Source organism: Engystomops pustulosus, chromosome 2, assembly GCF_040894005.1.
Source record: "Engystomops pustulosus chromosome 2, aEngPut4.maternal, whole genome shotgun sequence".
In the NCBI taxonomy this organism is placed as follows: Eukaryota; Metazoa; Chordata; class Amphibia; order Anura; family Leptodactylidae; genus Engystomops; species Engystomops pustulosus.
Genome location: NC_092412.1, coordinates 61209481 through 61237475, shown reverse-complemented (window position 1 = coordinate 61237475; position 27995 = coordinate 61209481). Strand labels below are relative to the sequence as shown.

Below are 27995 nucleotides of genomic sequence, written 5' to 3'. Positions count from 1 at the left end.
TTGGCCTGATCACATATGCATTGCCACAGAAGCACATGCGATAGGTACAATACAAATGTTACCTATGGCAGCAAACTTAAACTTACCAAGATGCACAATACCAGAAAGCTATGCTTTGAAAATGTTGTAACAAAGGATCCAGAACAAAATGTCAGATAAACAGGACACTCATTTTATAAAGATTATTTTATGTAAGAAAGAGCAAGATATTTCAAGATCTTCATCCTTATAATTTACTTATGTTTATTAGAGGACAGTTAGTGTAGAACAGTTTCCCTCTAGTCAGCAATGCCGTTATAGTAAACGTGGTGCTTTGTTCAGATATACCTATAGGGGGCATTCTGCACCAGAGGGCATAAGGACATACAGATATAAATAAAAAGCCTAAGAAAGTTCTCCTTCCCAGTCCGCATCACAAGTACCAGCATGCAAACGCAACACCTTGAAGAATGCTATACTTCCTGAGGGCTTGGCCCTTGGTACAGTACAGGTAGGTTGTCCCTTGCATGGCCAGGTATAGGACAAGCACTCTAAGCATAACCAGGGGAAAGAGCAGAGGAATGGGTAAAAGTGGATGCTGACAAGACTATATATTTACACAATAGTAAAACTTTCCGCATTAGGGAATTTGGAGGAATTTCTTAGTGCAGCGTTTGCAGCAACTCATTTCTTGCACCTTGCGGCATTGAGGCTTGTGAGGATAATTGGGGACTTATTTGCCCAGCTTTTTTATTCTGGAGTCAATACTAGCGAAGTTATCCTCCACGGTGGCCAGGTTCTCCTTCATGGCCTTCTGGACCTACAGATGAAAGAAATAAGTAATTTATTCAATTAAATCTGCTCAGATACTGCACTCTCTATTTTACTATCTCCATCAAGATATACTGTCCAGCAGCCAATGAAAAAGGTGTCCACAGGATGCGTGTCACTACAGTATAATATCATAAACGCCCCCGTAACCAAACTGCAATACCAGACACAACCCATACACAGGTGTGACACCGTTACTGTAACAATGCATTCTGGGCTACCCTTAGTCCAATAAAAAAGTGGAAATTATACTCTTTAAAATGACACCAGAACTAGGTGCACCAGTTAGTTATAGCTTTTTGAAGTCTGTCCCTCCAGCCTGTGAAGGCAGAATGGAAAGAGCTTAAAGTTTGGATGATGCACTTAATAGGAAAAATGACCAAAATGACCATATTTTTTCACATCTACAAATTTTTGACCTCTATATTCAGGTACCAAAGGCCCTTGGTTTTGAAAGGGTAAAATGCCATTTTAAGGTAAGATGATAACCAGTAAAGTAATGGCTATCAGATTTGAGTTCTATAGAGGCATTTATAGGCAGGAGCACAGCAAGCTGATTAGACAGAATGAAGTAGGGATTACATACCATGGCCAGAGCGGTGGTGTTGTCCTTCAAGGAGTTGGATATCATTTGCTGCGTAGTGTCTAGATGGGTGAGCAGTTGCCCAAACTGCATGGCTGAAAGAAAGTTTTCTCCGAATATTAAATAGTGTATTTCTATATTAAACACCATCAAAGAATATCCATCATTTATTCAGAAACTTGAGCACTAGGCCCCCCCACCAACCACTAGAATGAAGGGGCATTAAAATGTATGAATGATATAGTATTGAGAGATATAGCTGAGCACAGTGCTTGGTTATCTCTGACTGCTCCTATACATCTTAAATGGAGCTGAAGGCGTATGCTCGTCCTGTCAGAGAGAAAAGGGATCCACGTTATCTAGAGAGAAGGTGGTCGCAGTAGTCAGCTCTCATTAAGCATCTAGGATAGGGGATAACTACAATACTGGAAGAAAGCTAGAAGAGGAGCTCCTCTTTCATATGATTCCAAGATTGTATTTCTAGGTGCCAGGGATCTGGAGATCTTCATGTTTAAAGTGACACAATAGATTCATATAAAAGAGGAGATTCTCCTCTTTTAAAAGAAAAACAGATTCTAGGTGCCAGGGATAACAAAGTTATAGCCCTCTGAAGTGTGCCCCCTCCAGCTTCTTTATCGTTGGGCAGCAAAAAGGGGTACAAAAAGGAGCAGATCACAGATAAAGTAAATATTGTTTTATCGATAGCTAAATTTTGTAAATGGATAACATGAATTTATAATCATATAGTTTCTTACCCAAAACAATCTGACACTACTTTCGGTCGAATACTTAGCAATCTTTTTTTTTTTTAATGTAATGGAGGGAGAGTATAAACATTAAATCCCCTGCACCTAATGTGGCTACATGTTAACACTGCAACCCAGAACCTTTTTTAATATGTAACACGTTAAACGCATACACATCCCTGAATAAAATTTTTATTTCCTGTTGTCCCTCCATTATTTATAGCTATGTCATGGCTTTCTTACAAAAATTCTTGTGAACCGCGGGAGATTCCATTACTGTGCTGCTAACACAATGGCACACAAATTACACCCATCTAAAGGTGACTTTTTATTAGCTTATCTTATTAGCTTGGTTTATGCATAATAATAATAATTAAAAAAAATAAATAAAAAAAAAATATATATATATACACAGTTTTTTTTAAAATTACCTTTGTGTAAGAGAAAATGGTTTGATGCACCCCATGGATTTAAAGGGGTTGTCTACTTTCAGCAAATATCCGATATTGTTTGTGTAATGAAAACTTATACAATTTTCCAATATACTTTCTCTATCAATTCCTCATAGTTTTCTAGATCTCTACTTGCTGTCAGGCTATAGGAAGCTTCTTTGTTTACTTCCAGTGGATAGAAATCTGTCCATGCGATAAGATGGACATGCATTTAGTTTTAGAGGTGTATTTACTTCTAAATTTGTTTAATGGCTATATTTTGCAGGATTTGACTGACTGCAGATTTTTTTTGTTATTTTAGTTTAAGTGATTTTATGAGGATTTATTCATGTGAACATATGACTGAGGTATCTATGAACTCTACACATGCTCATATATAACATTTAGGAGGTGTGAACCACATTTTTGCCATTAGGCTTAATTTTGATGCATTTTTCTTTTATCAAATTTAACACTTTAAATCAAAATTGCATGAAGTTGCCTTTGTCTATAAACTCCTTAAAGAGAACCCGTCATGCAAAATAACCCCCCTAAACTAAATATATTTTCATAAACTGCCATTAGAGAGCATTGCCTCTATCCCTTCATTGTCCCTCTACATGCCTGTAAACCTAAGCAATGAGGTCCTAAAGCTGTATGCAAATGACCTGTGAAATGTCCAATGAAGCATTAGCATATTCAAGCTGTCCACTCTATTCATGAGTGGGAGGCACAGCCACACCCCCAGTGCTTGACTGACAGCCTGTATAATGATGTGAGGCTGTATAATGATGTGCTTCCTGGTGCTGGCGCCCCCTGCAGCCTGTGTGTGCATGTGTGTGTGTTTAGGAGAGATACAGCAGCTCCAGGCAGCCATGTTACAGCAGAACATGTCAGATTCATGTGTAGCTGATGTCTGTGTCTCTCACCTGTATATTAGGAGGATGCAGCATGTCAGCAGATGCAGCACACACACTAGCCATGCTTTACTATACATTACACACAGACATGAGCAGGGGGAGGAGAGGGGAGGGGTAACAGGAGTGACATCACTGCCTCTGACCATGTGACCAGCCTCATTTACATAATAAAGAATAGATGATTTTACAATGAATAATGTATGAAATAACTAGATAAAGGCTGGGATGGGATCCTTGTGAGCTGCTCCAACAGGTAGTAGTGACAGGACTAGTGGCAGAGACCTGATGACAGGTGTGCTTTAAATGCTCCTAAATTTTGAAGTGGGACAAGTGTCTTTTCAGAAAATGTAAGGATTTATTTGCTTTAGTAGAATTCTTTATGCTGTACTTTTGGTTTTATTCGTACAAATTGTTGAGAAAAGCTGGTCAGGGAAAGGGTTAAAGGGGTATTCCAGTAATCAGCATAATTTATATACAAATGGGTCAGTAAAATATAAGCTAATGTGTAATTATTTGTTATTTAAAATGTTGCTCCCCTTGGCAGAAAATGCTGGTGACATGGACTGTAATGAAGAATTAAAATGCTACTGGCCCTTTAATCAGTCCGTTAATTCCCTCCGCGGAGCAGACACAAGACAGAAGATGCCGCTGGTCACATGTCCACATCACATGTCCTGTACCTGCCTGGGCAGGTCATGTGATCTCCACTATGTTTGGCTGTAGTCAGTTGGTTGCAGTGCATCCAGGATGGCCAGTGTTGTGGTGATGGCAGTTACACATCATTACTATGGTAACAGAGCAGGAAAGTCTGTTATATCATCACCGGGAGCAGAGCATAAGAGGCAGGAAGAGTTACTGAGAACTAAAGGATCATGGGACTTGTAGTTTCCAGAGGCGGCCATCTTAGTGATAACTCCACCTACTTTAGAGAGGCTATACATTTTGTGAATCATAAAATCAATCTATCTAAGCTCAATTTTGTGACTAATGACATTGGGTTTTGTTGTATTCATTTATTTATATCATCATGGGTTTTTGTGTCAGACATTCATATTCCCGGAATACCCCTTTAATCCTGAGAATCTGAGATCCAGCTGATAAGGATTTCAGCATGTCAGAAGGAATTAAAAAAAAACAACATTATGGCTACTTGGACATGGCATCAAAGGCATGTATTACCTTGCTCATGCAGCTGCTTTAAGGTCACCAGCCTCTGAACAACCTGGGGTAGAGTCCCAGACATAGAATCCCACTTCTGAACAATGTCATAGAGTTGATGCACCTGGAGAACAGAAAGGCAAAAGTGTAAAGTGTTTCTACAGTTCAGAGTCACGTTTTATATCCAGTCTGTTCAGTCCCTACTGCACTAGGCCATGGGATATGTAAACTCTGACAAGCTCTGAATACACATAAGGTAAAGCCCAGGCTAACAGAACAATGCGTGAGGGTGTGATATCCTTCTGCTATGGTCTGGGCTCTCCTGGGGAGGCCATTTACAAGCAGTACCTTGCTTTCTGTGTCTGCATCCTCCACAGCTGCCTTCTGCTTTGCAATTTCATTCATCTTCCCCAGGACACTCTACGGAACAAAATTTATAGAACAAAACTAAAGAAGATCTGTTCAAATATTTCTTCATTAGTGCCACATATACTTCAGTATAAGCCTAGTTTTTCAACACAAAAAATGTGCAGAAAAACTCAGACTAATACACAAATTAAAAAAAAAAAATAAAGTCAATACTCACATTTCCAACGTCCACCAAATGTCTTCTCTTCTTATGTCCGGGATTGATATATACTTGGGTCTGGCTGGCTACATACTGGAGCTAGGGGGCTGGCTTGCTATATACTGGAGCTAGCGGTCTGGCTTGCTATATGCTGGAGCTAGCGGTCTGGCTTGCTATATGCTGGAGCTAGCGGTCTGGCTTGCTATATAATGGGAGGAGGCTGTGACTAATGCATTTCCACCCCAGGCTTATACCCGAGTCAATAGGTTTTCCCAGTTTTTTTGTGCTAAAATTAGGAGCCCCCGGCTTATATTTGGGTCGGCTTATACTTGACTATATATGGTTATTATTGGTGAAAATAGAGTGTACAAATATATATATAACTGACATGTCTGGATGCCTCCTTTAGCTGTCACTATATTATAATATTAGAGTTACCTGTAGCCTGGCTTCCACCTGGTCGAGCGACGCTACATCTAACATGTTGACTTTAGCTTGCAGGATCTCCACAGTGTCCTGTAAAGAGAAAATTCTGTATTATGAATGCTCATGTGACACATGTATACATCAGGGCAGATCTTTTAATGAATTTAGACATTTTAGAGCTAGACAAAGTGTGTCAAGTTTATCACAGTGGCTCACAATGAATGGAGCATCTCTAGAGACCTTAGTTTAATTTAAAGCGGAGTCTTTGAATGTGTTGAGGATTTATGTTAACACTGTGTTAATCCACACAATGTTATCATACAGTTAAAGGGCACCTTTTTACTGCCTCACATATGTGTAGATTAACAAATGCCCCAGAGATTCAGGAGTACTTTGAATCCTCTGCCTAGCTCCCACGGTTGCTGAGATATCAGTCTTAGTATCTGACCATTGTAATCCTCTCCACAGTCAGAGAGGAGGTTCTAGAACGGAGTAGTGTGTGTTTTATGATAATCTTTAAGTTTCACAGAAAATGAGCATAACATCCTCTCTCGGGTGGGTATGACCAAGTGCACCATATCCAAGTGTAATAGATTTTTGTGTGCATGGGGCCCAACTTTGCATGTATGTAAATGTGAAGTAAACAGTGTTAATGTAACATATAATGGAAACCAACATGTGAGTGCAGCCTTTGGCCCAGTCCTCCAGACAACCCCTTTAATTGTGATTTTGGACTGAAAGTCAGTTTAGAATGGAGCTGAAAACAGAAGAAAACCCAGAAATATGAACAATGAGCCATTTGTCTCTAATAAGAAATATAAGAAATATATTGTACCACTGATTATTGCAAAGTTAAAAAACTAGTGACCACTCAAGTGAGTATTTCTGAGCCTCCGGTGGGCAGATAAAAGGGCTACAGACTGAATGGGATGTAGAAATATCAATAGAAACACCTGCCTGGATAGAAACTCTTAACATTAATGGCATTTTCTTTATTAATTCTTTACTAAAATAGAATAGCCACTAGAAAAATACAAAATTCAACAGGCATTGACCAGCTTTGTGGACTAGTTTAATAGTATTAGATTTGGATAGCATGTGTCAGACTTGTTTGTGCAGTATCCCTGCTTATGAAACCCTCAGTTTGTCAGGACACAGATTATATAGTGCCACACAACTGGATGAAAGCAGTGATGAATGTAAATCATCGGCCTGCCAACACACAATATTACACCCAATGTGTTTCTGCATCCATTATATCGTTAGGATGCTTCATCAGAGGTGCTAAAATTACAATAATATGTGACCCTGTTCAGGATTACACCTGCTGCATTTCCCCCCATGCCATTGTAGCCGGCCGTTCCTTATGTAGAAATATCCAGGCTACATACAGATGACCTACTGAGAACAATGTTAAACAAAAGGCCCATTGGAAAAATATTCAAGACCAAAATGCGTAGAATTCAAAAGGTGTCCCCAGTCTTTAATCTCGTATTAGATCAAGAATTCATTTTCCTGCAATATACAACAACTGGCTTCTGCCCTGAACTGGAACAACACTGTAAAACTACAGGCCGCAGATTAAACCAGACATCACCATCTAATGACCCATGGGCTGCACTTACCATAAGATTTGATCCTTGTAAACCAACAGTGAGGGGATTCTGCAAAGAAATAGATAAGGTAAGTGTTTTATCTTTGGAAGATAATTGATCCCTAAAACATATCACTGCACAACTCACCTGTGTATCCTGATCAAAGCGCACGGCAGCTTCCAGTTCACCCAGGCGCTTCTCAAGTTCTGCTATCTGTAACAAGAAGATGGACATTAGTTACATAAAGGTGGCCTGGACCTATAAGCAATAACACGATGGGTATCATACATTTAAAAACTCAGCCCTATAGACAAACTTCATATCTGATGCATTAACATCCACTACGCACCTTTGCAGATTGGGAAAACTTGTTCTGCTCAGGACGGCAGTGTAATTCATAGGTCACTAAGCCTCCAGCATCTTGGGCCGATGGCTTCGCTGGGCTTTTCCCTTCTGGAGCCTTTCTGGTTTTAGCAGCATCCAGTTGAGTGAGTAAACGTCTAAGAGAGAAAATAGAAGGTGCCATAAAGGCAAACACTACAAACACAGCATATCAGTTGTATAGAGAGCAGCAGCAGCTACTAGATGCTTAGGTTTCTTAGATGAAGGATGTTGACATACAGAAGGCAGGCTGCTCTCAAATACTGGAGTTGGGAGTGTATCCAATAAAAATCATAGGGATCAGTAAGAGAAAATCTGCAGTGTACTACAGTAACGGTATGGGGGATGGGATTTCTACATCATTTCCACCTTTGCAGAATTTAACCCTTGTATATGTTGCATACGCTTTACACTGCATCGTCTTCACTGGATGCATCTGTCCATGAGTGTAGTAGAATAGAAGGTCAACCCGACTGAGGCGATTACTCACTTGGCAAGTGCTCCATCGGGATCCGTCAAGTTGATGGCAGCATCAGGTCCTAATAACTTCTCCAAGTGGTTGGACACCAGTTGCTGCTTCAGAACCGCAACCTGTTTAGCCAGAGCGACTGGTGTGAGCTTCTCCTCAGCGGCGGATTCCTTCACCGTACTCTGGTGGCAAGAAGCAGAGTATACCAATAGAGATTTATAAATCCTTAGAGAGAATTGTTAAGTTGATCACATTTTCCTTCTGTGTGGTTGATATGCCTTGTGTCAATGGGGCACTTACCTGTATTTTTTCCACTTCTTGGGACAGTTCCTGGACTTCATGCAGGAGTCGTTGATATTTCTGCTGTGGGGTTTCTTTTACTCCTATTCCTTCACCTAGCTACAAAATAAAAAAAGAAAGAAATGCAAGATGTCTCAGCTATTTAACAAAAGTCAAATCAGACAAAAAGCCAACCTGGTCATAATACAAAAATTGAAGAGTCAACAATAAGTTTGCAACAGAGGAGAAAAAAAAAACCTAAAAACTTAAAATTAAAAGTGATTACTCTATTAGCTAGAAAACTTTAAAGTCACAAAACTCACAATTTCATACTCCCCAGATTCATATCCTGTCCTCTTTGTCTTGCTTATACGGTCGGAGAAATCTGTGAAGAGAAAAACTGATGTAAGTTGACAATGTATTAGAAGGACTCTCATTATGGTTAGGGTCTGCCCCCTAATCTAGTCACGGTTCAGGATACTCTATATTACATGGGGTCCATCACCACTTTATGCTGCTCTTTCAGGAGATGATACTAGATAGTAAGCTCTTGGAATGGAATATGTTAGTGCTATGCAGGCAGTCCCCGGGTTACATACAAGATAGGGACTGTAGGTTTGTTCTTAAGTTGAATTTGTATGTAAGTCGGAACTGTATATTTTATCATTGTAATCCCAGCCAGAACTTTTTTGGTCTTTGTGACAATTAGATTTTAAAAATGTTGGATTGTCATAAGAATCAATATTAACACTAAAGCTTCATTACAGACGCCTGTCATAACTGTTATAGTTGTTTATTGTAGCCTAGGACTAAAGTACAATAAATTACCAATATCCAGAGGTCCGTTTGTAACTAGGGGTTGTATGTAAGTTGAGTGTTCTTAAGTAGGGGACCGCCTGTATAAAGGATTATTATTATTATTATTATTATTATTAGGCATCACATGCTTGTATTTCACATATCTGGATGATTATTTTACTCTTCTGCTACAGGAGAAGAACAGCTCACAAGTTCCCAGTGGGTTACTTGCTCATCAGGGACTGATCTTACTGTGTGTTTTGTAAAATCATCAAATTCCAGTAAAACCGTTTCTTCCTGGACACTATTATTATTGATGTGTATCTGCACAGATGGACGCCATATCTACCATATTCTCCAAGCATATGCTCTACTATTACACTGCATTACACTATTTCCTTTCACCCTGTAGAAAACCCAATGCTACATCAACATAGTTTACTAAACCGTATAATTTCTATAGAAATTATATATATATATATAAAAGTGTCCTCAGGTTATCCAGTGCGGAGTTAGACTAGACAGTCTTATTCTGCGCCAGATTCATAGAAGTGTTTGGTGCTGGATTATAAATCTGTCCTAGTATAAGACTGTCTAGTCGTACTCTGCCCCTTCTATTAGTTGGCTTACTTTACACCATAAAGTCAGGACAAAATTCTGTCGGGTCAAGTGTATTTCTGGTGCACAGACCTTATAACAGACCACGCCCGTTTGCCAAGCTAGTCGTAAAAGTGCCACAAAATGGTCTAAAGCCCTTTAGAAATGTGGTGCAGAAACTGTTTTTAGTGCAAACTAAAAACAGAATTCTGTCGTAGACAGATTAATAAATCTCCCCCATTGTCTCTAAAATAATTTCATATTCTATTGAATGAATATATGTCTGGATACATAGCAAAAACGGGGATAGTAACCTGCTAAGAAACCGAGTATATTCCACCTTTTTTTACACTGAATTGTCTCTTTGCAGTGTAAGCAAACAGGTTATCTGCTGCAAGACATCAAAATGAATAGCACAATGGTCAGGAGCTTCTATAAAATGGCGTCTCATACAGGACCCGGTGATGCAGTGTTGCCTGGGGCAAGAAAAAAAATTGCCCCCAGGGGCAAGAAAAAAAAATTAAGAAAGCCACGAATGTCCACTAACTTCAGATCCCACGTTGCTCTTTTACTAACAGTCTCAGGCTTGCACCGAACAAACCAAAGAGGGGCGTCCTTGGATGCATCAGGTCTCATGGCCCCCTGGCACTTCCAAGGCAAAAGGTTCTAACGCAGAAGTAACAGAGCAATGCAACAAAAACCCCTTTACTAGAAATAGACTGCAATTTAAGGATAATACATGTGATAATGTGACACCATTTTGGGTAGAAAATAGCCAGATGTTGTCAAAACCCAAATGTGTGGGAAACACCCTGCAAATTGTTCTTACTCGTCCTGGAAAAAACACATTCCACTTACCAAGTCCTTTAGTGCCAACCTTCTTGTCTTTAAATTTGTCATAAGCAGCATTGGGATTGACGATAATGTGCTCTACACTGGTGCTGGTCAGCTCCTCCTGCATAGTAAAGGGCACACGGTTAGTGGACTCCCGAGATGAGCAAGAACTCACTTTCAAACTTAAGTAAGTAAAGAAAAACTATGGTGAATAAAATATGGAATTAGACTTACCGGTAATTCGGTTTCCACTAGTGACCATGACGGCCCCCACCTGGAGGATGCTCCTATATCCTGTAGGGACAGGAAGCGCAAGAGATTAAAAGCTCCTCCCTAGCACCCAACACCAGTGTCTACCAAAGTACCACCCGGAAGGATGCAAGTGCAAGGAATTTCACATAGAACCATCTCCAAGAAGGAAGAAAGGGAGGGAAATAATGGGGGGCCGTCATGGTCACTAGTGGAAACCGAATTACCGGTAAGTCTAATTCCATATTTCCACCACGTTCCATGACGGCCCCCACCTGGAGACTTACCAGATTACCCCATTATTAGGGAGGGACCACCGCCTGCAGGATTTTCCTGCCGAATGCCAGGTCCTCCTGGGAGGCAATATCCAACCGATAGTGCTTTGCAAATGTCGAGGAACTTGACCACGTTGCTGCTCGGCATATTTGGTCCAGAGATGCACCCCTTTTTTCGGCCCAGGATGTCGCCATGGCCCTAGTGGAATGGGCTTTAATATCCCCCGGAAGGGAAGTGTTTGTGGTCTTGTAGCAGAGAGATATAGTGGATTTTATCCATCTGGCCAAGGTTGCCTTTGAGGCTTTCAACCCTCTATTCTTTCCCCCAAAGTTAACTAGTAAACTGGAATCTTTACACCACTCTTTTGTTGCTTCTAAGTAAAGGAGAACACATCTCCTAACATCTAAGGTTTGCCACTTCCTTTCCCGTTCAGATTTAGGATTAGCACAGAAGGAGGGAAGAATAATTTCCTGTTTACGGTGGAATTCGGACACAACTTTAGGAAGGAAGAGGGGATCTAGTTTGAGAATTATTTTGTCATCTAAGATATTTAAAAAGGGTTCTCTGCGAGAGAGGGCCTGGATTTCACCCAATCTACGTGCTGTGGTAATTGCTATCAGGAAGATAGTTTTAAATGTGAGGATTTTTATGTTTGCAGAATCCAGAGGCTCAAAGGGGGGCTCTGTGAGAATATTCAGGACCAGAGAGAGATCCCAAGAAGGGACTGGGTTGTGTATACGTGGTTTAATACGGGAACAGCCCTTAATGAATCTCCTGATCCATCTGTGATCTGCTAAGGGAAAGTCAAAATATATACTTAAAGCCGAAATCTGGACCTTAAGGGTGCTTGGTTTAAGACCTAGAGAAAACCCAGCCTGTAAGAAATCTAAAATTTGGCCTAAGTTTGGATTTTCTGGAGAAGGAGGATAATCCCCACACCAAGTACAGAATTTTTTCCAGATCTTGGCATAAATAGCGTTAGTCACTGGTTTCCTGCTTGCTTGAATAGTGTCGATCACTCCGGTAGAAAGGCCTTTGGTCATTAGGTATGCCCTCTCAGGATCCAGGCCGTAAGCTTTAGATGTCGCACGTCCTGATGAAACAGTGGACCCTGTAGAAGAAGATCCTGACGATAAGGAAGATGAACAGGATTATCTATAGCTAGTTCCTGAATAACCGGGAACCAACTTCTTTTTGGCCAGAATGGAGCAATAAGGATTAATAATGCCCGTTCTGATCTTAGTTTCTGCAGGATTTTGGGAATTAGGGGTATGGGAGGGAAGGCATAGACTAACCCCGACCCCCATGTATGACTGAAGGCATCTAACCCCGTAGGAGAGCCCCTATGGTCTAAAGAAAAGTATTTAGGGGATTTATTATTTAGATAGGTTGCGAAAAGATCTAAGGTTGGGGTCCCCCAGATATGACAGATTTCCCCGAAAGTTTGTGGGTTTAAAGACCATTCATGAGGATCTAATGTAACCCGGCTTAAGAAGTCTGCTTCTATATTTTCTGTACCTTTGAGATGGATAGCTGAGAGGGATAGAAAGTGTGTTTCTGCCCACCTAAAAATTTGATGTGATAACTCAGACAAAGATTTAGACTTTGTGCCCCCTTGCCTGCGCAAATAAGCTACTGTAGTAGTGTTATCAGAGAGGATTCTTATGTGTTGATTTTTTATATGCAAGTGGCCCTTTTTGAATGTTTCTAGGACTGCCTTTAACTCCCGAAAGTTTGAGGACCTAGAACAAGTCTGGCTGTCCCACTGACCCTGAAAATAGTGGCCTGCCAACGCAGCTCCCCAACCTGACAGGCTTGCGTCTGTTTGAATTGTTAAGATTGGGTTTGGATTCCACCAAACTCCCTTCTTTAAGTTTATGGGACTCTTCCACCAGGATAGTGAATGTTTGACTAAAAGGGGAATCTTTACCTTGTGGTCTAGATGTAGAGGGTTTTTGTCCCACACCCGGATAGTCCAAGCCTGCATAGTCCTTGTGTGGTTTTGAGCCCAAGACACGCACTGGATACAGGACGTCAGAAGGCCCAGAAGACTCAGAGCTGCTCGAATGCTGCACGACTCTTTCCTCTGGAAGAGACTTATGTTTTCCTTTATTTTTTGGATCTTTTCTAACGGTAGAAAAGAACTCTGCTTCACGGAATCTAGTTTTACCCCTAGAAATTTTTTCACCATCTCTGGTTTTAAATCTGATTTTTTCCTGTTTATGACCCAACCTAAGTCCTGGAGGAGACCTATGACTAACTGAAGGTGGGTCTTTAGGTCTGATTTGGTCTTTGCAACTAGAAGAAGGTCGTCTAGGTAAGGAACTATAATTATGCCCTTCAATCTTAGGTGGGCCACTACCTCTGCCATAATTTTTGTAAAGATACGGGGTGCCGAAGAGATCCCGAATGGTAGGGCTTTGAACTGAAAATGAAGTATTTTTCCCCCCGGGGAACGAACTGTGAATCTTAGGTATTTTTGGTGATCCTGGCAAATAGGGACGTGATAGTACGCGTCTTTTAGATCGATCGTACAAAGAAAATAATTTTTTCCTATCAAGGGGGTCGCTGACTTTATCGACTCCATCTTGAAGTGTTTGTACTTTATAAATTTGTTTAGTTTTTTTAGATTTATAATTAGACGGTAAGACCCATTGGGTTTTTTTATCAAAAAAAGAGGGGAATAAAATCCTTCCCCTTTTTCTATCTCCTGGACTGGAACAATCACATCCATCTGAAGCAATTGTTGGATGTTGGTCCAGAGATGGAGAGTTTGACTTTCTGGCAGATTTGGGTTCTGAAAATGTTGTGGGGGAATATGGAGAAATTCTACCCTGTAACCTGACTGGATGGTCTGGAGAATCCAAGGGTTTTGGCAGATTTTTTCCCATTCGGGCCTGAAATGGGAAAGTCTCCCCCCCACCTGTTCGTCATTGTTTCCTCTGCTTGTGGTCGGGGTTAGAGAAAAACCCTCGACCTGCGCCTCCTTTTGTGTAGCTCCATCTACCTGTCTTTCCTTTGCCCCTAAAGGGAGGTTTCTCTTCCCTGGAGGAACGAAAGGGAAAGGGAAAGGAAGGTTTTTTAGGGGGAATTCTATTAATCGGAAACCCCTTTTTTCTGTCTGCAGCATTTTCTAGTATAGAGTCTAATTCGCTGCCAAACAAAAATTCACCTTGGAATGGGATACCGCAGAGCATAGACTTAGATTTCGTATCCCCACCCCACTGTTTTAGCCAGAGAGATCTCCGGACAGAATTGGTCAAGGCCGCCTCTTTGGCCGAAAACCTTAAAGCTTCAGCAGAAGCATCTGCTAAAAAGGCTGTGGCAGATTTGAGGAGGGGTAAAGACTCTATAATGGAATCCCTAGAGGTTTTATTTACCAGGTGTGATTCCAATTCTGACAACCAGAAATATAAAGTCCTGGCGACAGAAGTGGAGGCAATGTTGGTCTTAATATTTAAAGAAGACGTCTCCCAAGCCCTTTTAAGTAAAGCATCAGATTTACGGTCAAGGGGGTCTTTTAATTGGGCACTATCTTCAAATGGGAGATCCGTCTTTTTTACTACTTTAGCCACCTGAATGTCGACTTTAGGTATTTCCTCCCATAAAGTATTGTCCTCAAATTGTAATCTATTTCGGAATTCTTTGGGGATAGAAATTCTTTTTTCTGGCTCCTTCCATTCTGATAACACTAAGTCTTTTAGTGTGTCAATTACAGGAAAGAAACTTTTCTTTCTGTATTTGAGTCCCCCAAAGAGATCACTCTGTACAGAGGTTGGTTCAGACACATCCTCTATTTCTAGTGTGTTTCTCAAGGCTTTTAATAAGCTGTCTAGATCCTCGGACGCAAACAAATACTTTGTGTGCCCCTGATCTTTTGAATGTCCCCCCTCTAGACTTTCTTCCGGTCTATCATCTAAAGAACAGGAAGGGAAATCTGAGTCTTGATCAGAAGAGGAAGACTGAACGTATCTAGGTTTTTTCCTAGGTGGTTCGGGTAAATGAGCAGCAATAGAGGAAGAAACTTCTTCCTTTATTGCGGACCTTATTTCGTCCATTAATGACGACCTTTCCTCTTTTAAAATTTTGGTCAGACAATCTGAACACAGGCTTTTCCTATAGTCCTCTGGTAATTTAGAACTACATAAGCCACATCTTTTAGAGGGTTTTTTAAGGGGTTTATCTCTCTCTCTCTGTTCTTTCTCTTTAGGTTCTTTCTGCTCTTTCCCCTAAGAGAAGCATACATGATAACAGTTAATAACAGGTATGAAATGTATGGTGAGAGAGAAGAGGACAGCCCAGGGCTTGTACTTACGGGTACCAGGACCTGGAACAGGTTGGATGCGTCATCAGCCATTTTGCTGGAAGCACCAGAGCCACCGACTAGGTTTTCCCTCCAGGAACGCTTAAATTTGATTTTTTCCCGCGTTCTGGAGAGGCTCGTCCCTCCTCCCCCTTCCGGTTCAAACCGGAAGCGATCGGGCTCCTGGACTGCGCATGCGTCCACGGAGCCGACTTTCGGGTCCGCCCCCAATGACGCGACCCTGTCGCTCTGACGTGTACACCGGAAGTCGCGTCTGCGGCCGACTTCCGGTACGCGGCCATTCCGGACCACGCACACCAGCAGCACGTGCGCGCGCGCACGAAAACACCTACCGGAGCCGGAATCCCTCACCGCCGAGGACCGATGCCCCTCACACACCGGTCCTCCAGCAGAGAAAGGGCCCCGGCACAGGTACCGCTGCATGTCCCCCCCGCAACCACCCAGCATTGGTCTCCCGGGACCGTTGGTTGGGCTGGCAGAACGGGGGGCGGGGAGGAGGTATATTTTGGCGTTCCCCCCACTCGGTTGTGAGGCGGAACCCATTAAAGTAAAAAAGTAAAAAAGTAAAAGTAAAAGTAAAAGTAAAAAGTAAAAAGAAACTCGTGTCTCCCTAGGGAGACTCTCTTGCATCCTATATCCCGAAGGGACAGGAAGACACTGGTGTTGGGTGCTAGGGAGGAGCTTTTAATCTCTTGCGCTTCCTGTCCCTACAGGATATAGGAGCATCCTCCAGGTGGGGGCCGTCATGGAACGTGGTGGAAAAATAAATAAAGAGATCATGAAGGAGGGGAAGGTACAACAGATAACTTGGCACAAGAATCAATACTGATTTTCTGTATTTTAGACAATTCAAGTGATTGGTCTTTTTAGGATTATGAGCTAGGCTGGAGAAATGACAAAGATATAGAAAACATGATGGGTTATGAATGAATATACATTACAACACAATAATAGCATCATCTATATAGGAATGGCATCGTACTATACAGACATCATCAGGTCATTGGATGGCCGAAAAACAAGAGCATCATCCAATAACAAAAAAACAAAAACACACAACTACCAGAAAGATGTTCATGACAGGTCATATAGAAGAGGCTTCTATCCTACCCACACTGGAGTGCATTACATCCATGCAAACAGGGACGCAAGAGAAACTACAAGCATCAAAAAGCTAAATGAAGGAGGTGTTAGATACAGCCCTATCCTTAAAGGGGTTGCCCACTTCAAGTTTTCTCTAGTGTGTGTGTGGGGGGGGGGGGGGGGGCAGGATATTAGGTAATTTACCAATATACACTGATCTCATCAGCTGCCATTCTTGTCCATATAATGGCTGAAGATGGAGGGTCATGCGATAACTGTTAAAGACCAATCTACCTTCCAGGACCGGATCACAATATTCATGAAAACAAGCTTAAGGGAAACCTACCATTTCAAATGGTAGGTTTAAGCTGTAAACACCGAGCACCAGCTCAGGATGAGCTGGTGCCGGTGCTTAGTTTCGTTAGTGTTAAAACCGCGGTATCACAGTTTTAACACTTTTTAAACTTTATAGGATAAACTGCTTCAGCGCTGCGTGCGCACGCCTACATAGGAAATGCAGCTGGCGTTGCGCGCGCACGGTCGCGCGCAGCGGCTTCTGCTATAAAGTTTAAAAAGTGTTAAAACCGCAATACCGCGGTTTTAACACTAACGAAACTAAGCACCGGCACCAGCTCACCCCGAGCTGGTGCTCGGTGTTTACAGCTTAAACCTACCATTTGAAATGGTAGGTTTCCTTTAAGGTCCTGGAAGGTAGATTGATCATGGCCAGTTATCACATGACACTCCATCTCCTGCCTTTTTATAGGCAGGAATAGCAGCTGATGAGGTAAAAGACATTTCTCAACAAGGGGCTTTACAGTTCAAGAAAGTGGTGTAGAACATTTAATAGATGTATATTAGTAAGGTAACCAATATCCTACCCCCCACACTTTTAGAAAATTACAAAACACTTGAGGTAAAGTGGCCATTCCCTTTAAGTCCAGGACAGCATGCAAAACAAAAGGCATCCGTTTCAGTAACTGTTTAACCCTTCCAACATCAAACACCAAAAAGGAGAACAAGTGGGACTAAATTCTTTAGAATGCAAAAATGTTATAACAATTAAAGAATGTAATAGATTTCTGCTGATGGCTATGCCACTACTAAACCCATGTGAGATTGGAAAGGCTGAAAGGAGGACAGATACACTAATCATGAAATTACAATTGGTGTCCATCTATCAGAATGGAGCATCATGTTTCACTCTGAAGTACAGGGAGTTACCCGAATTTGTGGATATGCTGTATTTCCTTGCACAGTAGGTTGGAGCATCACTGAACTTACACAGTTTTGTTAAACAAATACTAGTGTAACATTAACAGATTACAATCTAAGGCCTTATTCACACGACCATCTGCTCACCCAGGACAAGCACACTGCCGGGTGGAGCTGAGCGTTTGGGCCGCAAGTTGGCTCAACGACAGGACCTACTCTATATTCTATGGTGCGCCTTCCTGTGCGCTCACTGCACCGTGACCAGGCGTCATAGAAGTCCTTGGTAAAATTCTTATGCCTGCAAATTGTGCAGCCAGATCGCGGTCACAATTACAGTTGTGTGAATGGAGTCCAACATGTATGTATGCTGGAGGATTCAATGGGGCCAATCCTTGTTTTTACCACATCTATGCACCAATGTATGTAAATATAAGTTGCCGAAATCCTACGATTATATTTTAAATCTGATGTGAGCATTGGCATGGAATATGTTTCTAACAGAAGACTATATTATGTTACAGTATGCTTGAAAATAGCTCAATTGATGAGCTTTCAGGGGGTGCTTCCTCTCTGCCTCTTTCTGGGTTTTCATCCGTTAGATTCCTTTGGAATGGGATTGTTGGAGGCTTGGACCCATACTGGGCTTTGATCCATTGTACTCACTGTGCTGCTCCATATTTTTTCGTTGCTTTTTAGTAGTCTACATTATATGATACTTGGTCCTTATTTATTAATACAAATCATGGTTATTTAGGCTAAGGCACACTGTGTGGCCTGGTAATGACCCCAATAGAGGTCTATTAAACCTGGTCATGGTGCAGTGAGCATACAGTGTCACACTGCAACCTGTCAGAGCAGGGCGGCTGCACCACAAAGGATAGGTACCATTTCAGTCCGGATTTGAGGCATAGCCGCTGAGTTTCCTATGGAAATGGGAAAGTGAGCAAACCCCCTACGCCATCCTTGTGATTTGCCAGGGTTGTGTGCATGAGGCCCAAGTTCTTATCCACAACAGGAGCTCCATTATGCTGCCCCTTAATGGACGTTGAATAGTTAAAATTCCAGCATCCCGGATGGAAAGTATAATACACCTAGCTTTAATACTCAACATTATTTAAAAAAATTACAGAACTCCTTTGGCAGCAGAAGATGCATATCTAATGTAATGCAGCCATGGTTCTGGACTTTTTCCCCTTATCTTCCCTTTCCTTACCCTTATCCCAAGCAGTAAGACAAAGTAAGAGCTACCTGCTCCATCACATCTCTCACAACATTCAGTCACACACTGAAGAAGAGATGCTGCATCCCTCTAGTACTAGAAAATATATAAAAAAAATATATGTATACCCAAAAAATAAAATCATATACATGTTTATAAGTTCATTTTCCTAAGCAGTGTAAAAAAATAAATCAGTAATATTAAAAATAAATAAATTTGGTATGACAACATTGCTGAATGTTAACGACCTATATAAAATGCACCCTTATAAACTAAATGCACACAGACAACATAACTATAACATGCCAATGCTTTACAGACCTGCACACATCCCATCACAACCAGTAAAAAAAACCATTCAGTTCTTCATGTCATAGTAAAGATATAAAGTAGGGAACGGATGAAAGTCTCTAGCATTAGTAGAGAGTGAACAGACATAGTAATACATGCACTAAGATGCAGACACAAGTACAGGCTCCTTACCAGCTCCTTGCAGTTTTCCCCAAGAGGTGAGTGACAAATAAAATAAACAGTTTAAAAAAAAAGAAAAAAAAAAAAAAAGAAGATTTGATATTAGAAATACACATGCGACAATGTAATAAGGTGAACAGCACCACCAGATATCAGAATCACAGAAAAAAAAATTAGGTTTTGTATTAAGTTCACCATCGCCCTCCACTCGTGTGTCAGTCAAAAATAAAATGGACGAATGAAAACAAAAACGTAAACTTCTGATAACTATAAAATGCTATTTGTGAAACGAGTCTGAAAACTGGGTGGCCATGCCTGTGGTAGACTAGAGTTTAACAACGTTGGTCACCATGCTTTCCTGTACAACTTTACTGAGGTAAATACTTTTACCTCAGACGTGATTTGGCATACTGAGGTGGCACATTAGTAGTAGACGTGGTAAACAGTGTTAGGTGCTAGATGCCCATTTTAGTGAATAGGTACGATTAGTTGCTGCATTCATTGTCATAGAAGCGGCAAGCAAAAGCAATAGGTTTATTAGTGCAGGGTAAAGCAATCCACGTACAGAGTGCAATGGTTAATACAGTCTTGTGAGATAGTGCTGAAAATGAGATGGCAGATTGTACAGAGCATCAACTTTTGGTATAGTCTCTGGACAGGAGTCAGTCTTCCCAATTTACTGTTACGTCAATGTTCTGAACGGTTCCCTTTATCAATAGTTTCTCAAACTCACAAAATCAAAAAGTCTGTTATCGATCTGTGGTCTAACAGAGACCCTGTACTGATGGGTGGAGAGGGGTACAGGTTGTGAATTGTACGTTCAGTCAGGCTACCTGTATACAAAGGTGTGCAATCTTGTAAACATCGGACCTGTGGTTTCATCAGCATGTAAGGGTCTCATTATGCACCAATGACAGAAGAAAAGACTGAGCCACAAGCATAGGACTTCCTGTATTTTTTGTGACCTAAACAGTCCGCTCACATATGGGGACGTGGAATCCACGTGCACTTGTATAATCCCATAGAAATACATGGGGACTTGTGCTAGCCGCTGAAACAACAGATAGCCTAAGGCTACTTTCACACCCAACGTACGCTGGACAGGCAGCACACTGCTTATCCCTCCCCTCTTCATAGCGATGACCGGAAACATATAGTATGTTCTATCTTTTCCCCGTGGTTCAGGACACATGTAGAACCTACCGCTGCCGGGCGCCTATTGCCGATTAGGGGGGGCCTATACTTGCGCAAACATTCGGCTGGATATCTGTCCCCACACGGCAAGTGTGAAAAGGGCCTAAGACTGTGACATATGGATGTGTGTAAGTGTGTGTGAGGTTGGTGTGCGAGGCTCTTCCATGTGTGGCGAGTGGAATTTTGACAATATACCGTACCAATGTATATGCACAAAATATAAGGGTATACAAGGGAAATTTGTATGATTTTCAGTCATTATGGGTTTAGATTGATACTTGCCATCTTGTTTATTTTTATAGCATTTCAAGTCCATCAAGTCCAACCTTTTGCCTGTGCGTCCCTATATTTCACTTATTAAAACAAGTGCAGTGATTTGTCATCTCTTTTTCAGCAGTTACTAGTTCAAGGTAGAGATGAGCCTGCAGGAAACATGACTTAAAAGCCATGAAAAAAAGCTCATAGCGTCTGACCCTTTTGATACACATCACATGACGTCTCGTCTCCTGAGTAAATGACCAATAGTTCTGAATATATAGACTTTCACTAATCCTCCATAACAATAAATAATAGTGTGTATTAGACATTACTGCAGCTAGTGTACTGCATACCCCAAACATATGGCACAACCTGCCACTTTGGAAATGCTCCCGAAACCCCTACAGACAGTAATGGACCTTAGCCTTTGGGTGCTGTCACACGATGCGTTTTAAACACACTGAAAACACATGTATTTTTGCATGTTTACAATGTGTTTGGATGGTTTAAATCAGTTTTTCTTTATTTCTGGAAGTGTAAGGCCGCAGACACACATTCCGCTAGCAATTTGTTTAGACACCGGGGTCTAGTTACTGATCGCATGCGTTTCCCTGGACCAAAGCCCATTCCCGTGTGCTAGAGTTACGTTACGGATGGCATACTAGTGGAATGTGTGACCATGGCCTAAGCAGCTGTAAAAAAAAGATTCAAACCAGCCAAAGGCGTGGTCAACACGTGTTTTCAGTGCATTTTAAAAACACACCAAGTACAAACCAAGAATGCACCATGTGACAGCACCCTTAAAGGGGTTATCCGGGTTTAAATTTTTTTTTATGTCCGGGGTGGGGAGGGCTAGTTAAACATATTAAACATGTACTTACCTCCTCCGGTGCTACCGATGTCCCGCGCCGCAGCCCGTCTTCTCTGTGCGCCGGTTTCATTACACCGGCGCACAGGGAGCTTCCGGCCGGCCGGAAGCTCCCATGCGCACCATCTCTCAGCGCTTACAACGCTGAGAGATAGGGACGCATGGGAGGAGCCGTCCACATCGTGGACCGGAAGCTCCCTGTGCGCTGCTTCCGTGCCCCTGTAAACAAACAGGGGCACGGATCGAAGGGACCGCTGCGCGGGACAACGGCGGCACCGGAGGAGGTAAGTCCATGTTTATTATGTTTAACTAGCCTTCCCCAGCCCGGACATAAAAAAAAAATTTAAACCCGGATAACCCCTTTAAAGCGGCACACAGTCCACTGCGTTTCACAAGAACTTTCCACGGAGAATACAGTATCTTTGTTTTTATATCACAGGCAAATGACAGTACAATAGGGCTCCAAGTCTGTCTCCTCCCTACAAATGTCATCCATGGCCTCCTTCCTTCCAAAATCCACTTTTACAAAGATGTTAATGATCCTGAAAGTCTACAAGGGTGGATGCCAGAGCCCCTCTATGCCGCAGCTTCACAGAATGTTAGGCCCCTTTCACACTTGCGTTTTTCACGCGCGTTTTCGGCGCATGCTTTTGACGCGCAGAACTTGCATTGCACTCTGACCTATTGCAACCAAGGGGTCTTTTCAGACTTGCATTTTTTTTCACGCACATTTTTTTTAACGCGCGTTTAAATCTCGGCATGCTCTACTTTTGCAAGTCACGCGCGTGAAAAACGCACCATACAAGTCTATGGAGATGCATCAAAAACGCATTGCACTCTGAGGCACTTGCAAATGCAATGCAAGTGCAATGCGTTTTTCACGCATCAATTGCCATAGAAAAGATAGAGCTCAGTCCTGAGTCCATTTGAAATTGCATTGAAATTGCATCAAAAACGCGCGTGAAAAACTGAGACACTGAACAAACTCTGACTGAAAACTGATGCACTGAGGCTGAGGCACTGAGGCACTCTGATGCAAAATGCGCGTTTTTCACTGACCAAACCCTGATCGCACCCTGATCAAACTCTGACGTGATCTGCAACGCAAGTGTGGAAGGGGCCTTACTCTCCATCTCCTTTCCCTCAGCATTTCCCCCTCCCTCTGCTTGCTGTAATCTCACACAGTGGGAGACAATTGCTTCTGCACAGTGTAACAGCCTGTTAAGCTTTAGTTGGGAGGAGTTCTGATAACACTCCCCAGAGCCCTTGTGACTCATTAGCATCATTTTAAAAGTTGATTTTTAAAAAGGAGGCGGCTATGGATAACAAAGATAAGGAGTTTACCAAAGTCATGGTCCCTGTATCTATGAGCAAGTGTCCCTGCTTTATCATGATGGATTTTGATGGTAGAATTCCTTTAAGAAACAATACAATATAACATTACATTTTGATTTTTATGATTGGTGAAATGCTATTATACAATTTCAGGAAAAAAAAAAACCAGGATCATTGGTGGTCCTGATCAAATAAGCAAAGATTTCAAGACAACTCATGATTGTACTTTGCAGATTTTATAAGATTATGACGCTGATAATCAAGATTAATTGAGATGGACATCCACTGCATGCATTTACAATCATTACACACACATCAAGCATGCAACGTAAAGAAGCACGGGTGGTCTTACTTGTGCAAACTAGTGTCCAGGCAAGGTGGTCAAAAAGGGAGGGTGAGAGTGTTAGGAACAATTGTCATGGTGCAAGATTCTCTACAGCTAAACAAATGAATGGTTTCCCAAAGCATTAAACTATGAGCTGTAGCTGTTACTTAAAGACATGGGATATGATCACTGCAGAATCGCAAGAAGGTTTGGGGGCTGTTGGCCTGTATTGGAGTCACCAGTGCAGCCCAAAACAATACATGATTCATGAAATGTAGCACCAAGTAGAAGGCAGTGAGAAAACAATGTTGGAATTCATAGTTTTTGCTTTGGGATACCATACCCAGTATTAATAGCACTATTCACGGGTTATGGTTTCTTTACTCTGTTAGGGAAAAAAAGAAGCTGTGAACATTACAGAGCAGTACATCCAACTTATAACTTGTGGCAAGGCTAAAAATGAAAAGTACATTTAATTGGAAAAAATTTTCTAGGCATTTTGAATGGAAAAAAGTTTTGCTGTAGGAACCCAGTTCCTTCATGTCACAATACAAACACCAGTGTGAACATTCAGGTTGTCCACTTTTACCAAATTATTAATACTGTTTGATATTGTTTGTGTAATAAAAAGTTTTAAAATTTTCCAATATACCTTCTGTACCAATTCCTTACTGTGTTTTAGATCCCTGCCTATTTAACAGGAAGCGTCATTGTTTACTTCCTGTGGCTAAAAACTGGTCCATGATACGGCTCCTATCATACTGGTTACTCTCTGTGATATAATGATTCATGCACCTGTGTGACATCACATGACCAGGGACCAGTTTTTAGCCACAGGAAGTAAACACAGAAGAATCCTTTATAATGACAGCAAGCAGAGATCTAGAAAATAGTGAGGAATTGGTACAACTCATGATATAGCAATATCAATTCTTTGCTGGACAAACCTTTAAAGGCAGACGGCACACGTGGTCAAGTCTATGGAAAAGGATTGTGCGGATTTCCATGACCGCCATACTGGACGGGTTTCTATACAGCACAGTGAGATATGATGCAAAGCGTCTCTGCTTCTGTGCAAAATCAGCAGCACCAAAACTGTAATCATGACCATTATGATGCTTGGAATCTCGTCCTCTGCACTGTCTTTGGTCCTTGAAATCCAGCCAGCACAGTCCATTTTTCACAGACCAACCACGATTTTGTTCCCCACGGATTATGGCTTGCTCTAGCCTCACCAGCAGTACAAAGGCAGGGTTAACACAATCACCATGAGCTAATGATCGATGTTGGGTTCCAGCAGTGGGTTAAACATATTAGACATATTTACACATGTGCAATATACTAAAGAGTTGTGACTAGTAAGATTCACAAATTTAGGCACTTTTATAAGTCGTGCTCCTAGGTGAGTGATACAATGTGCAGAGTTTTAAAAAATGAACTATTCATGCAACACTTAGCCCATGTACCATCATAGGACCGGGAAAATGTAATTCAAGTTGTTACAGACACTTTCGCACTTGACAAACCCCAGTGCTTTTTAATGGGGTCTGCTGCCATGTTTATAGGGCTGCGGCTAATCCAGGTAACAAATGGGGAGTTGTCTCATTTTATAATGTAATTGCTCATTCTTGATGCAAAGCTCGTAAACTATGATATACCGTGCCTATACAAGATGGAAAGTGCCCTGCAATAATAATGAATTACCACGTATAAAATGTCTTACCGCATCAAACTCCGCCTGGTCATCTTCTGGCAAATCACTTGTTTCATATAAATCAGGTTCATTTCTAGCCTGTAGTCAACAAAACAAAGACAATTGTGAATCAAATGTGTACATTCACGTAGAAATAGACAAATTCACACAGCGATAATGGAGAAGATAGAGATACACTGACAAAAAAAAACCAAACATCTATCGAACAAAGCCAATGCACTCTGGCTCAATGTCACAGACCGATCACCAAGCCAGAAACAGGACTCCAAGCTCCATAGTGATATATGATACAAGAAGTCCTTCAGAGGTGCTGGAACAGGCAATTGAAAAATTTCAGATAAGCTTCACACGTATAAATACTTGCAAGCCTTCTCCCAGCACACGGGGAGCACGGTGCAGAGCAATACTGCTTTTGCATCCAATAATAAAGCTCCTTATGTGAATAGTAAATGGCGAGTAAGGAGCTTTGGAACGAGCCTCACTAATATTGCACTAATGTGCAGGGTCCCAGCTCTTGCTTATATCTCCTCTCATTGAGGCTTAAATATTTACACTAGCATAGACATATTACTGTACAATGCTAAATTCCTTATACTTCACAGAACAGATAATATTCTGATAAGTGGGGGGGGGGGGGGGGGAGGGGTCCAACGGCACGGACCTCTACTCACTACTAAAATAGCTATTGATGCGGTCCAGTCTGTACGCCACCAGTACATGGGACAGCTGGAGTACGATCCAGTTCTCAGATGGTAGAGAGCCGGCTCTCACAGCACATCAGTACTACGTGAGCCACACCCTGATGCTTATAATCTGAGGCCACAGCAAGACGCCTGATGACTAATGGAGAGTATAGAGAGAAGAGAAAGTTCTGCTCAGCTGAGAACCAACACATCTGACTGGTACCAGAGGTGTTACATTAGTGTAGATGAATGGGGCATTTATGGCTGTGTTACAGTATTTATTGCTCTCTATGGGTATAATAAAAAAGAGCTGAGAAAGCAGTGATCTGAATCAGCTCTAAGCAGCTATACCCTACAAAGTAAACGTCAGATGGCTATGATAGGAGAGCTTTTTGTTCCAAAATGGTGAACCTTAAAGGGAACTTGTCATCAAGAAAATCAAATTTACATGATGACAAGTGTCCAATAGACTCTGGCATGTTGATTTTAAAAAATGGTGTTCATCTGAATAATTCCACTACTTTTTAATTGTTTCTTTAACATTACCTGGGAATTGCTTGTGGCAGCAAGTAAGGGCGAGGCTGAGGGAGGGGGAGAGATTGCGGAGAAGATGACTAGTGCCATATGAACTGAAATGGTGGTAGTTATCCAAGTTGTGTCAGATATTTATATCCTACTTTCACTGTCCTTTTTTCAGCATCTTCTGGCGTGAAAAACTGACTGCACTAGGATGATAGGTGAGTATTGTTTATGTTCTTATTACACGTTTCACACACCACTCAGATCAGAGAAGTGCATGCTGTGATTTTTCCCACTAGATCGGAATATAGAACCGTGCAAGTGGCATGTGTAGTCATAGATGACTGGCCAGTATTGCTGTAAGGTCAGCTTCAAGGCTGTGTTCACACATTCAAAAAGCCAAGGGCAAGTGCAGTTTTTACTGGGTGAGAACTTATCATTTAAACATGCGCCTCCATCTCCTCTTTTTTTCTGCAACACTCCTGATCTGGACATCAAATACTACATCTGAAAACGTGTACATGTGAACACACACTAAAGGAAAGCTGTCAGTAGATTTTGGGATTCATTGTAACAAGGGTCAAAGTGGCCTGACCTCTGCCACCTTTATCACCTGAAAGTGGCCACCAACACAGACAAGGTAAAGACTTGGGACCCTTAAAGGGGTTGCACCAAATATTCACATACCCTGTTATAAGTTGGTCACTGAGGGCCGATGAGAAGAAGAGGACCCCCAGTGATCTGCAGAACAGGGGTCCATTCTCACTAAACTGATAGCTCCATAGAAAACCTATACTATCCATTTCGTAATGGTGCAGGAAACAATGATTGTAGTGTGAACAGCATCTAACCAGAAATCAGGCAGTGGTGTGATGTGATGTGACTAGTATGACGTGGGGCGTCTATAATGACGCATCTCCCCTAGTACACAGCGGCAGGGTGATGAGGGAGGCTCCCTACTGGATGCACTACAAGTATCAGCATAACCTGCTCCAGGCCTCAGCTGCCAGGTGTGTGGTGTGCAGCAGACACGTCTCGGCCTCTGCTCTGGCGGGTGGTGCCCTGATACTCACGATGCCCGGCAGGTCGGCGTATTTGGGATCGGCCATGTCTGCGCTGACAGGAGGGCGCGGCTCACAGTGCGGGAGGATGACGCGGCCTCGGGGCACCAGGGACACACACGGCGGGCTCTGTGCACAGGGAGGGGTCGGGTGACCGGGTTACAAGACACCATACAGCGAGGAACCCCGGGGACAGCGGCCGGAGCCGTTACACAGGACCAATTACCGGCAGCGTAAAACCTCGCGAGATGACAGTACGAGAATGCCAACAGGCGGCGCAATGCCTGCCGGGAGATGTAGTTTTATGGTTCTCAGGCCTTGCGCTCTCTTGTGGCAGAGAAAAGCAGCGGGCATAAATTACTTTTACACTTGCCAGACGGGGGCAGTATGCTGACCAGGCCCATTCATATTCATTTACATTTCTATAATACATAGGGGCACATGTGTCATTGTAATTCTGCTGCCTCTTTTCAAAGTTGTCTGCACTACCTTGTGTGTTCTTATGTATCTCATTCCAAGATACCTTATTTATCAGGGCTTGTACTCCGAAAATCTGTCATACAAGCCTTAAATTAGCTGCACTCTCAGGAATTGTGCCTATTGCCC

At 42.1% G+C, this 27995-nt stretch overlaps 2 protein-coding genes across 3 annotated transcripts; both read right to left on the bottom strand.

Annotated features, from left to right (window-relative positions):
- Positions 1-168: 168 nt before the first annotated feature.
- On the bottom strand, positions 169-27662 carry DCTN2 (dynactin subunit 2). Of its 2 annotated transcripts, XM_072134884.1 has the most exons (15): positions 27402-27662; positions 25136-25204; positions 10830-10889; positions 10620-10716; positions 8690-8751; positions 8388-8486; positions 8109-8269; positions 7587-7737; positions 7385-7450; positions 7268-7306; positions 5655-5732; positions 4997-5068; positions 4670-4772; positions 1397-1488; positions 169-799 (listed from the first exon to the last, which is right to left on the bottom strand). In XM_072134884.1, the coding sequence occupies exons 1-15, from the start codon at positions 27435-27437 to the stop codon at positions 713-715; spliced, it is 1272 nt and encodes a 423-aa protein (XP_071990985.1). In that variant the 5' UTR covers positions 27438-27662; the 3' UTR covers positions 169-712. The 2 variants fall into 2 exon arrangements, with proteins under 2 accessions (XP_071990985.1, XP_071990986.1); XM_072134885.1 differs by lacking the exon at positions 10830-10889 and having other exon boundaries at positions 27402-27661.
- On the bottom strand, positions 10947-14029 carry LOC140117795 (uncharacterized). The gene is made up of 2 exons (XM_072134883.1): positions 13051-14029; positions 10947-12231 (listed from the first exon to the last, which is right to left on the bottom strand). The coding sequence occupies exons 1-2, from the start codon at positions 14009-14011 to the stop codon at positions 11147-11149; spliced, it is 2046 nt and encodes a 681-aa protein (XP_071990984.1). The 5' UTR covers positions 14012-14029; the 3' UTR covers positions 10947-11146.
- Positions 27663-27995: the final 333 nt, after the last annotated feature.

What these genes read in the sequence shown, in the direction of transcription:
- LOC140117795 (XM_072134883.1), bottom strand. Translation starts at nt 14,011, where the DNA reads ATGGGAAAAAATCTGCCAAAACCCTTGGATTCTCCAGACCATCCAGTC. An exon ending in CTCTACATCTAGACCACAAG is followed by an intron (nt 12,232 to 13,050) that starts GTAAAGATTCCC and finishes CTTCTTCTACAG; the next exon opens with GGTCCACTGTTTCATCAGGA.
- DCTN2 (XM_072134884.1), bottom strand. Translation starts at nt 27,437, where the DNA reads ATGGCCGATCCCAAATACGCCGACCTGCCGGGCATC. An exon ending in TAGTGGAAACCGAATTACCG is followed by an intron (nt 10,717 to 10,829) that starts GTAAGTCTAATT and finishes TTTACTATGCAG; the next exon opens with GAGGAGCTGACCAGCACCAG. An exon ending in AATCTGGGGAGTATGAAATT is followed by an intron (nt 8,487 to 8,689) that starts GTGAGTTTTGTG and finishes TTTATTTTGTAG; the next exon opens with CTAGGTGAAGGAATAGGAGT.